This window comes from Lutjanus erythropterus, chromosome 5 (genome assembly GCF_056507025.1).
Source record: "Lutjanus erythropterus isolate fLutEry1 chromosome 5, fLutEry1.hap2, whole genome shotgun sequence".
Taxonomy (NCBI): domain Eukaryota; kingdom Metazoa; phylum Chordata; class Actinopteri; order Lutjaniformes; family Lutjanidae; genus Lutjanus; species Lutjanus erythropterus.
Window position 1 is genome coordinate 35,522,751 of NC_139321.1, and position 14,476 is coordinate 35,537,226.

The 14,476-nt window shown below is 37.5% G+C and overlaps 1 protein-coding gene across 16 annotated transcripts in view; it reads right to left on the minus strand.

Annotated features, from left to right (window-relative positions):
- prom1a (prominin 1a) overlaps positions 1-14,476 on the minus strand; it is a 130,810-nt gene that overhangs the window by 2,029 nt on the left and 114,305 nt on the right. For 4 of the 16 annotated variants that reach the window (XM_084719739.1, XM_084719737.1, XM_084719733.1 and 1 more), the window contains 10 exons: positions 13,140-13,157; positions 10,666-10,719; positions 10,494-10,574; positions 10,340-10,408; positions 8,819-8,908; positions 8,052-8,167; positions 6,941-6,964; positions 6,453-6,521; positions 2,713-2,815; positions 1,207-1,239 (listed from right to left, as the gene is read on the minus strand). In XM_084719739.1, coding sequence (XP_084575865.1) covers positions 2,746-2,815; positions 6,453-6,521; positions 6,941-6,964; positions 8,052-8,167; positions 8,819-8,908; positions 10,340-10,408; positions 10,494-10,574; positions 10,666-10,719; positions 13,140-13,157 — 591 coding nt within the window. In that variant the 3' untranslated portion in view covers positions 1,207-1,239; positions 2,713-2,745. Of the gene's footprint in view, positions 1-1,206; positions 1,240-2,712; positions 2,816-6,452; positions 6,522-6,940; positions 6,965-6,990; positions 7,311-8,051; positions 8,168-8,818; positions 8,909-10,339; positions 10,409-10,493; positions 10,575-10,665; positions 10,720-13,139; positions 13,158-14,476 lie in introns of those variants that run through there. The other 12 variants (XM_084719741.1, XM_084719740.1, XM_084719735.1 and 9 more) reach the window with 8 other exon arrangements.

Below are 14,476 nucleotides of genomic sequence, written 5' to 3' on the forward strand. Positions count from 1 at the left end.
ACATTTTCTTGGAACATTCATTTATGCACAAATCACACTTCCCAAGATGTATTGGTAAGACCTGGGTCACGATGGTTTGTCACTTTTAAAAAGTGAGGCCTCAGAAAAAAAAGTTTGGGAAACACAGTTAGTTAGTTTGTGTTGTGTGACTTCTGTGAATCTGAACTAACCTTTCAAAACAACAAACTTTTTGTCTGACATCTGATGGTGATAAAGTGGTGAAAATATTCTAAATATAGCAGACACTTAAATTCATATAGATTTTTTTCTAGGTGGAACTTTTTAACTGGTTAAAGTACCTTTTGTTGACTCTGTCCACAGCAGTTCATTGCTTAGCTTCCAGGATGGTGTCCCTCTCTGCCTCTCCAAACTGGGGTCTGCCAACTGGTATCTACTGTAGCTAATACACTGTCTATAGATAAGTGACTCACACAACCCCACTTCAAATAATCCAAACTGTCCCTTTAATTGTGTCCTCCTCAACTGAGCTCTAACTTCTGTTTGGTGATACGGCCTGTAGGTAACACTTTGAGCTGCATCCTTTGTATGAAAGGTGCTATATAAATAAAGTTTTTGATTTTTATTATCATTATTATTTTGGCACTTTGAGCACCATTTAGTGTCATTTAAGTCCATTATATTCAACATAAGACTGATATCTCCAAATCTCACACCCAAACAATCTAAATGAATAAACAGCACTATAGACCAGAGGAAAAATGATGTTTTCCTTGGAATTGTAATTTTAACTCTTTGTGTCAGTACTCACTCACATAATCCTGCACTAATCAATCCTAATACTGACACTTGAAATTAAATATATATATATATAAAAAAAACTTTAGTGTGATGTAATAATCTCATTTGTTTCCAATACAAATCAAGTCGGCTCAGGAGGAATTTTCATTATCTTGACAATAGTGATCAGCCTTTTTCTTGATGCTGAAAATTCTTCATTCAGGCGAAACGGCTTTCAAATGCAAAATTGCCACAAACTCTCATTTGGCAGACATTTTAAAGGAAAATGAGGTGTTCAGGCTCGATACGAGAGTAAATTACTTGTTAAATGGACGTGTTAACAACAATGCTTCTGAACCTTATTATTGATCTGGGAATCAGAGCCCATTCTGCTGCAGGATCGATCGCAACAGATTCAATTAACTGGCTACAATCTAAAATGTTAAAAAAGTAAGAAGGAAAACTTACTATGGTGTATTTTAGTTCCAGTTTTCGAGGGCACTGTGAAGGCAAATATTGGAGAAAAATGAATTAGATTTCTTAAACATTAAATTAATAATTCAAAACATACTGCATTACTTTTTTTGTTCTGAATGGCTCAGGAGATTAATGCAGCTCTGTGTGGGTTGTGAAATAACAGACATAAGAGTGCAGTCAGTGATACTTTCATGACGCTCCATAGAGAATTTTCAAATACTGCATGCTGCTTTTTGCTACTGAAAAAGTCTAACTGCTGTTATATTAGTCCTATACAACCTGCTGGGAATAATGCTCTTCCCTCCTGAAGTAAAAATGTATATATTCCAAAATTCTGTGTATCATTTGGGAGGAGCTGTGACATTATGTTAATATGACATTCAGTATGATCATGTAACTAAGATAATACTTTTAAAAAGTATCCTATATGTTAGTAATAATCTTAATTTTACATGACTTTTATTATAATGCAAACAAAAGAAATAAATCTGCAAACTGACAAGTTTTTGAAAATTATAAATGTGTTCAGTAACACATCAAAAGGATATTGAAATAATGCATCAAATGCAGCAGCTTGGCCAGTGGCCCTATGCTTCAATCCACAACACTGTAGGTACCACTGTGGCATCATTTCTGGACGTGTCTCTTTAGCAATATGTTTAAATGTGTAGTCAAAGTCAGGTGATGTAGCATAAAGAGTGAAGAGGTCTGTGTATGGAGGAGGTGGGCTGATCATTACTACGCAGACTTGACCTCCAAATGATGTCCCCAGCACAAGACGGCAGCGCTCATATCAGGGACATTTTGGCTTCATTTCTGTAAGTTCTGGAAGTTTCTGGAAGTGGAGACACATCGTCCGTCTTTATCTAAAGCGAATGGTAGGATCACTGATTAAGCTGTTGTATTTGACGAGTTGAGAGTGAGAATGTGTTGATACAACTGAGAAGAGGTAATTCTAATTTTAAAGTTTCACACCAGCTGAAAAGAAATGTCCTGCTGAAGGCATGAAGCTGCTCAGACAGGTTACTGACTGCTTTGTAAATGAGGCCGGTTTTAGTACCAAATTATGTTATTCTCAATAAACATCAAACAAATAAAGAACAAGTACATTCAGCATCTCTCCTCTACAACACACTGACTAAGCAGTCACAAGTAGTCAGTAGTCAGTCATCAGACATAAATACCGTGAGGACATTTATGGTTCGTTAGTGATTCCAAAATTAGCAGTTCTCACCATGATGGTTTTCCTGCAAAGTCACTGTGAGCAGAAAAGCACTAAAACAAGCTGTAAAGAGGTGTTAGAGGGTTTAGTTAGAGGGGTGCAGGAGAAATCCAAGGCAATAAGATTAAACACAGGTAGATGTCGTGGTGACAGCAGACAAACAGCAGGATGAGATGACAGCTGTGCAAAAAAAAAAAAGATTAAAGATTGGAGGAACAGAATGAAATAAAACGGTGTTAGAGAATCAAGAGGGCTGATGCGCAGGTTTCCAGTACCTTTCAGGAGCCAGAATAAGAGCCGGCTCTCTGTCACCAGTCGATGTGCCTCGGAGGAGCCGAGGCCCGCGGGAACCTGTTCATAGTGTCATAGGTAGGGATGCTACATGTGCAGGAACACACACACACACACACACACCAGGGAACAACATTAACAGAACGGACAGAATATTCAACAATCATAATATTGTGAACCAACCATCGATGCTTCTCTTCTACTTTGCAAAGAGCAGCAGGACGAACGGTTCATAAGGCAGAGAGCAGAACAACTTCATCAGCATCCTCTCAGGGATCAAGACTGATAAACCGTATGGTCAGTTAAAGGGGCAATAAGTAAAGCTGTTCCTGTCTGAAAGTAAGAAAAACATGTATATTAGTTGGTTTGATGGGCGTGTTGATCAATACCAGTGACAAATATTATTTTTCCAGGTTCTGAGATTTATGGAACTCAAAATGTCCAGGTAGCATCATCAGATTTCCATCTGATTTTTACAAAAAATCTTATTTACCAAGGGTGCCACAATTTCAACATTAAATCAACAATAGTGCTTCAAAATGAGCTTTTAGCTTCCAGAATCAAACTGAATTTAAAGAAGAATCAAAAGGAATCAAAAATGCAAAGCAGAATTGTTGATTCACTCCACCCCCTCCTACTTTCAGCCTACATCGCATGTCAGAAGAAAACAGCACTTAAAAGACGACACAGCATTGCTTACTGACACACTTGATGCCTTATAGACTAGACTATTATAAGAAGTATCTGAAAATGCAAACAGTTCTCCTGAGACAAAACCAATGATCGGTTTAACAATGTCATAACCATTAGTGCAAAATAAAATAAAATAAAAAGTTTAGATTGAGAAACCCAATTAAAGTCATACCTAATTGTAAATTTGGAGAATTGTGACACCCCTATTATTTACACACCCATGTCGTGTAAACGTGATTTCATTTCTTTTGTCACTTTACAGGTTAACATGGTTTAAAGAGCAAGAGGAAGGCTCAGTGTCACACCACTTCCTCACTGGAAGCAATGCGAGCGAACATCAGATCATTTCACTTTTTTGTAACAAGCCTGAACAGTGCATCAGCAAACTGGCTGAGTGACATCTCGCTTGTTTGAAACATTGTGCGCCCTGGATGTATTCTAGCAAACTTTGGTGCAGTTGCTTCCACCTCCAACATATTTTATCAGGTAATAATATATAGGAATATTCTCAAAATGGACATGTTTTGCAAGAAAAATGGTCAGCTGTTGGGAGTAAGTTAACTGTTCTCCAATCATACAGAAACAAGGCTGACTTTAGAAAATTGTTGAATTAATAACTCAGACACTTAACTTACTCATCTGCAGTAGGAATGTACCAAAATATCAAAAATATTGCATATCGTGATATAGTGATCAATATACCGAATCTCCTGTATCGTGATATGAATTGTATCATCAGATTATTGCCAATGCACAGACCTAATCTGCAGAGGAAGAACCCACCTGCTGTTACATTGCTCATATTATGTCTGGACATTTATTTCATCTTCCATCTGCCTGAGTTTGCTCGCTTGCTTCCAGTTAGGAGTCAGTGTCAGTGTTTAATAGCTACTGTTTGTTGATAAAGGTCAATAGAGGTCATACAGTACTCAGTGCCCCTTTAAAGTCAAGTTTGATTTTTGGTGATGAGTTTCATTCCAACATCTTGTATCTGTTTTAATAAAAATATATTCCATCTTTGAAAATGTTGTTTTTCGTATAAAGACCAACAAAATGTCAAATAAAATATTGTCTTTGGGTTTTATTTTCCAACAAGTCAGCATGAAATGAAACTCAACGAGTTCAAAAGATTAAAGATTGATTACTTGTGGAAGCACAGACCGGCTTGTGTGAGTTCTTCTCTATAATTTAGCTGTTTTGCTCTCTTCCTTCAGATTCTGTTACAGTAGGTTGGTTGTCCAAACGCATCCTTGTCCAAATGCAACTTAAAAACATGTAACATGCAGTTAGACGTTTTGTTAGATTAAGAATCAGATCAAATGAGCAGCATTCCCAGCAGCATCACACCAAAGCTTGACATGCTTGCCTCTCTCTGAACAAAATGATCAGGTGTACATTCATCGGATTTTGGCTGACTCTAAATGAGAGGAAACAGGAACAGGGTTTTTCATTCCAGTGCGCACACAGAGCATGCAGTCGGTTAGTGACATCCCCCAAAAACAACACAGCAGTACACTGGACAACAAGACAGAGAGAAGTAATGGTACCAAAAATATTAATGCAAGACAGGAAATTGCACTAATCTCATTTCTGTGTGTTAAAAACAGAGTTTAAGTCAGGACATAGTTAGCTTAGCTTAGATAGCATGGAGCAACTAGCCCAGGTCTCTTCAAAGACCAAAATTAGGATTACCAGCACCTTTAAATCTCCCTTTGCACTTCAATGAGAGACAAATTAATGAATCAATACTTCAAAAAATTTGCTAAATGAGGGATCAAGGATTGGCCGATATTGGTTGTCTGTGACTCAACTTTAAACTTGGAAGCTGAAAGTTTTGCCGTGTTTTATGCTGTTTTAGTGTTTATTTTGTAGGTTAACTTGTTGAGCTCAGTGTTTGCATGCCGCATGGCTCGTATGGCTACTCCCACAATTTGGGGCATTTTGGACTGATGTTGTAATATTGAGGGACAGTCAAGACAAACTGTGTGAATGTTAAGTCTCATTTGAAGCTAATTAAAGACTAAGAGTAGTACAGAAGGTTGGAAAAATGATATTGCTTTTTGTGAAATTTATACTGGAAGCTGCGTTACCTCTGTTGTTATATGACAGCCATCTGGTTGTGCTCTATGATCCGTGCTGGTGTGTGTATTTGTGTTTGTGTTGCTGTTGCATCTAAATTTACTTGATGGATGCTAATGGCACCAATACTGCAAATCGCACTCTTGAGCAAACCTAAAAAAACGCAGGGGAAGTTCTGTCACCGCGACAGGCCCAATTCTCAGGTAACAAAAACATAACAATTCTTATTTTTGGGTGATTATAGACTAATGAAAACAAAGCATACTTACGAATATTATAAGGGCTGCAATTTTCATTATCGATTAATGTGCCGATTATTTTCTCAAATAATGAGTACTAAAGAAACCAGAAAATATTCACATTTGAGAAGCTAAACTCAGAGAATTAGGACTTTTAAAATAATAATAATAATAATAACTCAAAACAATTAACCCATTATCAAAAATAGTTGGGATTAATTTAATAGTTGATTACTTGATTCATCATTGTAGCTCTAAATATTATATTCAATTTCTGCCATATTCTGCCCAACTAAATCTTACACACTGGACCTTTCAGAGGTGTTGGTAATCAGATTTTGTCATTTGAGACAGGACACACACTTGCATCCATCCAGTCTTTATGCTAAAATAGATTGTTTGCCTCTTGACTCCAAACTTAACACACAGACATGACAGTGCTATTTTTGATAAAACACTGAATGTTATATTAGGTGTTTTCTAACGAACGCTACAGCACCATTACTTGTCACGTTAATGTTCAACTTGCTGACCTCCATATAGCGGTTGTGTGTCTGTGGGTGCAAGTGTGTGTGTGTGTGCTATGAATCAGCTCCCTCACAGGCATGCACTACGTCCGGCCACGTCATTATGCTGAAAAAACCCACACCCCCGAGGCATGCCTCCTCCTCCACCTCCACCACATGCAGTAACAGGATTATTATAGCGTTTACCTTGTCATCATAGGATTTGGGATACCTTGTGAGCGCTCACTATGATAACCATTATTACCAATTTCCATACTGAAAACAAAATATCGTATACAAAAAAAAGGGATGAAAAATGTAACGTGAGAGACATGGCATGCTGATCAAACTTCTGGAATAAAAATGCTCTTTTTGAGTAGTCAAACTTTTCAAGAATGTTAGGAGATAAAGATTTTTTGAGTATAAACAATAGTGTTTTATTTACACTATAACTTACAAAAAACAGGTGGACTTGTAAGGTAATGATTGCAAGAGCCCTTCATGAAACGTAAGGGGCACTTTTCAAAGGTAGCACACGACAAGAAGCCACACCATCCACCCATTAAGAGCAATTCCAAGCTTAAAAACGTAAACCAGCACCAAGAATTTAGTAAACAATTCTATGTACAAGATCCAGAGAAAAGCACAGAGTGATAGTAGTTGAAAGGGAGAGGGAAGTGGGTAAAATGTCTTACGTTTTCATGGGAATTGTCTCAATGCTATAAAGATACACAAAAAAAAACATAAAAATGTTACTGAAATGTTCAGTGATAGAAATGCACCAGAAGGTTGCCTGTAAAGCAGCACAGATCACATGGCGAGAGACGCCACTGATCAAGACATTGTGTTTTATTTGCGTAAAGCCGTGATTGAATGAGTCCAGTGAGGGCGAACAAAAGGTTCATGAAGAAGGAATATGAATTTGACGAATGTGTCAATGTTTCTTTGTAAAGTGCCAAGTGCTTGACAGAGAGGAATGACACAAAAAAAATAAAGAATATGGAAGATGGAAATAGTAGAAATGGTTATCACAAAGTAAAATGCCAAGTCCCAGAAACAGAGGAACTACAAAGAAGAGAGAAGGGAGGAGAAAATACATCAACAATGAACCAGCAGAACTACTGCAACAAGAAAGAACCCCTAAAAAGGCTGTATCTAAAACTCAAACAGAATCTCAAAATTATTAAATGATATTCAAATCCTTAAAGGAACAATTTGTAACAATTCATCCAAAAATCTACAGCAGTCCAAATAGCTAGTTTGAGCCATAAACGATATATTAAATAGGCTGAAATCCTATTTAATACACGATCTATGGTTGAAGTGAGTTATTTCCCTCTGCCCTCTCCTCCCCAGACTTGAGGACACTCAGGCAGGCTGCAGAAACACTGCAGGAGCACAAGATGAGCGCAACAAGTGACGACAAGTATTTCATTGTAAGTTGGCCAGATGTTTATACACTGTCACTTGTCAATGACACAGCAGCTGTAGGGTTGCTTTCAGTTTCCTTGATCTCTGATGAGATATCATGGTCATTTTATGATTTATTACACCAAATATCTTACAGATTTCTCCTTTAAGTCAATGAATTAGCAAACTCAAAACTGAAAAGTAAAACTTATCCTCATGATTTGCAGCTTAGCTAAATATTACGTGCAGAAGAAGAAGCTGTAGAGAAAGAAGGAAGTCCTGCAACCATTGACAACGTCATAATTAAAGGATATGATATCTAATTTTAGTAAGTATAAACTATAAAATAAATGTATATATGTATATGTATGTAGAATAACAAGTACAATTACTCACTCATCGTAAACATCCTCTGTATCCATCCTGCGATAGTACTTGGCTAGTTTCACTGCTAGGATGATGCTTGGGAGCAGGAAGAGAGTGCTGCAGCCCAGGCCCATCCAGAATGTGTTCTATGGAAAACACAAAGAATTAGAGCTGAAATGATTAGTCCACTAATCAATAAGCCAATCAACAGAATATTACTACTCAAGCATATTGATAATCTCTTAATTGCTCAAGTCCTTTTCCCAGCAAGAATGCCAATCATTCTCTAGTTCCCCAAATTAATGTTTGGAAGTTTCTTTTTTTCCCAGAAATGAAAACATGTCTGAAAATACACATACTATACACATGATTCCAACATGTTATTAGTTAAGATAAATTGGCCTATTTCTGCAAAAACCCTCAACAATTTAATGCACTCAGTAGTGACAAAAGCCAGCTAACCTACTAAATTTACGTATCCATAAAGGTAATGTGAGCCACAAAGAATCGTCTTATAACTTCAAGAGCAAGAGACTCTGATATAGGCCTGCCTTCCACCACAGAAACCACTGACAAAAGGTGAGACCAACACACCTAACATTAGCCATACTGCTAACTTTGCAGCTACAGGTAAGTGCAAACAGAAGACTGCTCCTGTGGCTTTATATCCACCATTATAAACAAAACCAAATAGTATATTTGCTGGGAAATATCCATCCCCAATGAGCTAACTACCTATCCTTTTAAAATACACAGTTGAAATGGGGTTTGTTTCCCTGTATGTCAGGTATAATTACCATGGAGTCGACCAGGAAACTGCAGCCAATGATATCCACCGTGTCCACCATGTTGCTGAAGGGTTTGCATGGTGCAACCTCCATGGCCAACTGCAGAGAGCAGGATATAAACAGTAAATGTCAGCACACAACAGATTCATGAATAGTATACATCACCAGTTACACTGCCCCCTTATTCTGTATATTAAAGGGATAGTTATAATTATTTGTAGCAAGATTGAATGAGATACTTAGTCAGTGTTTTACTTGCAGTAGATGTGGTCAGCACACCCACAGTTTGGAGAGGCAGCAGGAGTCCCAATGTAGGAAGCTAAGCAATGTACTGCTAAAACATATTTTAGCCACGTAAAAAAAAAAAACAGTGCAACTGTACGCTATATTTAGAATATTTTCTCAGCTTAACCTTGGCATCAGACAACCTTTTCCAACAATAAACCCCATGAAATTGAAAATTGAAATTCTCTCTCTCCAAACCAACCAAACACCACTGACAAAATCAGTAATTCTATAGAACAGTGGCATTGCTGGTCTACCACTGCCTCGTTTGGTTAGTTTTTGTGTTGCTGTGAGACTTCAATGAATCAGAACTAACCATTCAAAACACCAATATCACACAATATCACAAACAAACCAACCAACTAAGACAGTGGTAAATGAGTAACACCTCTTCTCTGTGAGTTAAAATAGCTGTTTTTGCCAAAGGAGTCCGGTTGCTTTGGAGAGAGCGATATTTGGCTTATATACAGTAACAGCAGATTCCTGACAGACATTGCTGTCTGACAGCGAGGTAAAGCAGTGAAAATATTTTAAATATAGAGTATATTTTTTGATATTCATTCATTGATCGTGATCTTTCAGGTGGACCAATATTAAGCGTCTTGTCTACAGCAGCACACTGCTTATCTTCCATGCTGGTACTCGTCTCTGCTTCTTCAATCTGGGGACGTGTCAACTGCCATTTATTGTAGGTAAAACACCGACTATTGATAAGTAACTCATACAGCCCCACTTCAAATAATCCAAACTATCAACTGTTTTCTGCTTAGCAACATGAAATCCCGTTGCATTACCATACTGCTTGTTGAAAGTGTCACGGCACGTTGCACAATACAGAAAATACCAAGACTTTAAGTGTTCCTGGAAAACAACTAAAAAATTCTGATTGAAATAAAAATGTTCTATTGACATCTCTGAGGTTTACAAACAGCCCGGGGCTTCAAACGTCATGTTTTTTTCTACTCTGTTTTGAATTCCTCAGTTAACTACAGCAGAAACCAATGTGCCACAAAGGAAATTCCACAGATTTATAGAGGTTGTAATTGTTATATATGTCTTCTCTAAATTTACTCCCAAAACTCTTATGTAACACGCAAAGGTCTTTCTGCCGGTGCACAACTCTCTGTGTTCCGGTGTTTGGGTTTGACCAAAACAAATATTGGACTGAACATACAAGTCAACACTTTAGAAAGTGAGAGCTACATACGCTTCAACAAGTTAACAAATTAACACACAAACACTTACAGATGTTTTAACCCATTCTATGTATTGATGGAAGTAGCCGACGATGGTCGCTGTGAATCTTTCTGTTTCCTGAGAAAGATTAAGACATAATGTGAGTTAATACAGACCATTTATACATTGAGAGTAGAAACAAAGCAACTGATCCTTCATTTACCCGATTGATTAAATGTGAAGCATTCTGGGAGATGAGATACTGAGCAGCTTCAATGGCATCAAGAACTGCTAAAACTTTGTTCTGCAGAGAGGAAATGAGAGATTTTGATCAGTTTAAGTTTAAATCTATAAGGCTGGGTTTCAAATTCAGACTGGAGGGCTGGTTTATTTACCGGCAGGTCTGAGGCCGTTCTCTCCAGGAACCTCATACTCTGGTTCAATGCACTCTTTAAAAAGGGCACAAAAAGAGCACAAATTAACACCAGCAATGTCAAAGGTCAGGCGAAACAGCCAGGGGTCATTTTACACCAGTGAAACACAAACAGAGACCAGGCAAGAACAAAACCAACACTTGATGAACAATATTCTGCTTTTAGTACAGGCATGCAGAAGAGTTTTGTTCCAAAATTAAATATCCACAATGCAAAAGAAATAAATAATTCACTTACTTTTGTGATACAATTGCTTACATACATTTTATGTAACAATTGAACAGTTTTTCCTTTGTTTTTCCATGGAAGGCATCAGATGAATGACTAAATTAAAGTTCCCATGGAGTGAGTGATAATGTATTACATAGTTACTTACCAAAAAAAAAAAATCAACAATTCAATGCAAAATATTAATTTTAGAAAGATTTGATGGATTTAAAAAGGATTGTATTGTTCCTCCAAAGCCTATGATCAGAACTGTGTCCATAGCAACAGTATGTTCTTTACAGTGATGGTCTGTTATAAAGGGATAATAAATGTTAGAGTGTTAGAGGGTTGGGGTTTATTTCATGACCAATCATGACCTGCTCACTGTATTATCCCACTGGTTTTTATTACATGGTGACCCCCCCCCCCCCCCCCCCCCCCCCCCCACCAAAAAATAATAATATTTAATTTATTTATTTATTTATTTAACAGGTTGACATAAAATATTAATTTTAAAATTATTTTATAATTTTTGCAATAGTGACCTCACTGTACATTATCCTGCATGGTTATGTATCCAAAAAAGCAACAATCTGACACAAAATAGATAATAACTGTCCATAACGACAGTATGTTCTTCATAGCAGTGGTTTGTTCTTCATAACAATGGTCTGTGGTATTTTACAAAGCCATGAAATCAATGCTTTTATCAAATATGTATTACACTATGCATAATTATCTCACCCAACAATGACAAAAAGTTGGCTTGTAGATGCTTTTGGGTATTTTAATGATATTTCATAGTTTGTCTTTTTCTGGAAATTAAAAGCTGTTGGTGGCTCATCCTGCACTTGGGGGCATCAAATGACACTCTTGCTTGAGACGTTTCTGGAGCCAAAGAGAATACATTTATGCTCCAAAGCGGCAAACAGTATTTCTGGGGGCCTCAAAAAGCACAACTTTATAACTGAATCATATTTTATGGAGTAACCTACATATTTTTTGGTTTTTCTCCGATGTCCTCTGGCTGCTCAGCTCAACAATTACAGTACTGAGGTGATTTACAGAGTTTCCTGATGGGAAGATAGTTTCACTTGTTGCTAAAGTAACTTAGCAAACCACTAAGTGGTTAGCTGCAAATCTTCCCCAGGGTGCCAGGGGCCAAAACCAGCAAGAAAACTTTCCTGGTGATGTGGCCTATTCCCTGTCGACAACCTGGTGCTGGAGGCAGTTTTGTCAAGTAAAGGTCAGCTAATATATCTTCCTATCTCGCACTATTGGCTATTAATGTTCGTGACAAGTCCCTTGTCATGTTCTCTAAGAACTTGCCATTATTTTCAATATTCCTCCCCCTAGTGGTTGATTTCGAGTAATTCATTATTATCTTCATGTTGTTTGCTACTGCTGTTTTCATTGGTTGTTTGAGTCACATGATACAGTCAGGTGATCATTTAGAGACTTCTTTCGGGAAGTGCTTCAGTTGTGACATGTGGACAGCTTGCAGCTGCAGCTACCTTATCTTTTCCTTCCTCTGTTGTGTCTTGGAGAGCACCGCTTGTAAGAAATTTTTTGTTGTTAGTTAATCATAGGCATCATGTTTGTATTCTGCAGCGCATTATATGCATTAGTTGATATGTGAACATTAAACCAGCGTAAACTAGCTGTTCAATAGCTTTCCTGCTGCAAGTATACTAATGCATCCACTAATTGGTGCTGTTTTTCTGTATTATTTCAGTTTTACAAAAGAATCTTGTGATGAGAATGACGACAACAGTAAAGGGCATTCCGCTTTACTCCAGCCTCTGACTTTCTTTTCATCTGTGTTAGCTATCTGTCAATTTGTGTACAGACACACACACTGAGGACAGAATATCCCTCATTAGCTGCCTGTTTTAAAGCAAACACATAAGCAACAAGTACTCAACAAGCCATTTCATGGGAACTTTAAAGTAACATTTCTTTTCCTAAAGTGGATATTCTATAATATTTTGGTACAAAACCCTTCATGTCCAACAACATTGAGTGTATGATCTTTATGTTAATGTAAATACAAGAACACACACATACACACACACACACGCACAATATCCTACTGTACAATAAGACCCAACATGAGATATATTTTCTCTGATTTACTACATGTCATCTGTGAGATAAAGTATCTCTCTAAATGTTCAAAATAATGAATGGGGACACTAAATACACAAGATGGACACATTTCTGCTTACCCTCGCTCTAACATATTTCTTGAAGTTGAAAGTGGAAAAAGTTTAAAAAAAAAAAAAAGAAAGAAAAATATAACAAGCTGTTGAAAAATCTGTGTTGAAGTGCATCACTGCTTGTCTGAATTGCTAATTGCTATAAATCCTTGGTGTTATTCAAAAGACTGACATTGCCTTTGACAGAGAAAGGAAAACTGAATATTTAATTTGTTTTTCTTAGATATGACAAGTTTGATGACACATGCCTGAGGGTCACAAACACTCAGCTTTTGATGATGTTAAATGAATGCTGAAATATGCTTTCTCCATCAAGGACGATGCCATTCTCATAAAAAGACATTTGCACAAGGATGACACACCAATTACTCCTACGTAGACTTTTTTAAACCTGCATTATTTTTTTTTTGGGGCCACTTGGGGGCAGCATAAGAAACTGTAAACACGACACTGATATCACCTTATAAGTTGATAATCAAATTATCATTCATTTAGAATTGTGTTTCTGGTCCAATATTGACTCTCCTTTAGCTGTGTGTTTGGTCTCTATCAACTCCTGAAGGAAATATCTGTTTCTTTAGCTGCTAAATGTTTCACTGCAGCCTGGGAACCAGATGAATTTGCAAGCTCATGTTTCATTTGTTCTGGCAGATATGCCTGGCCACCCTCCCGTTCAGATTTCCACCAATCCTGCATCTCTTTGGGCCAATCACAACCATTTATTTAATGCGTGGCAAGTTCAGCACGGTGACTAACAGAGGAGCGGCACACACCAGGCTCATAAAACTCAGGTAAAACTGCCAAACTAGGCTCTGCTGATCCAATATGAAACAGGATTCTGTGACTAAATTGCCTATTTATCTCCTTAAATACTTTCAGGAACACATTTTAGTGTACTGTTTGTAATTTGAGAAGGTTTGTGACCAGGCTTCCCGTTTTGTCCCACTTGAAAACGGACCAAGCACCGCCCCAACTTATAGTCACAAGGCTTGTTCGAGATGAGCCAGGCTGAGCCAGGCGCAGAACTGATCGGCGGTGATCGTCACACAGTGCATGCCAGTGAGATCTGTGTCTACTTGATCCTGACTTGCACTGACATCATGTGCATGTGGGTAAATATAACTTTTTTAATAACAATTTATAGAGCCAGGCGCTGTAGCTGCTCTCCACTGACTGCAAACGCCTGGCTGTCACCTGATCGATGAACTGACAAGCTCTGATTGGCTCTTAATTTTGACAACAAACACCAAGTGTTGTACAGAACCCTAATTTACTGTATAACTCTAATATCTAATGATGGATATATTGGACTCATGTTGTGCAATTAAGTTATAATCTGTAAACAA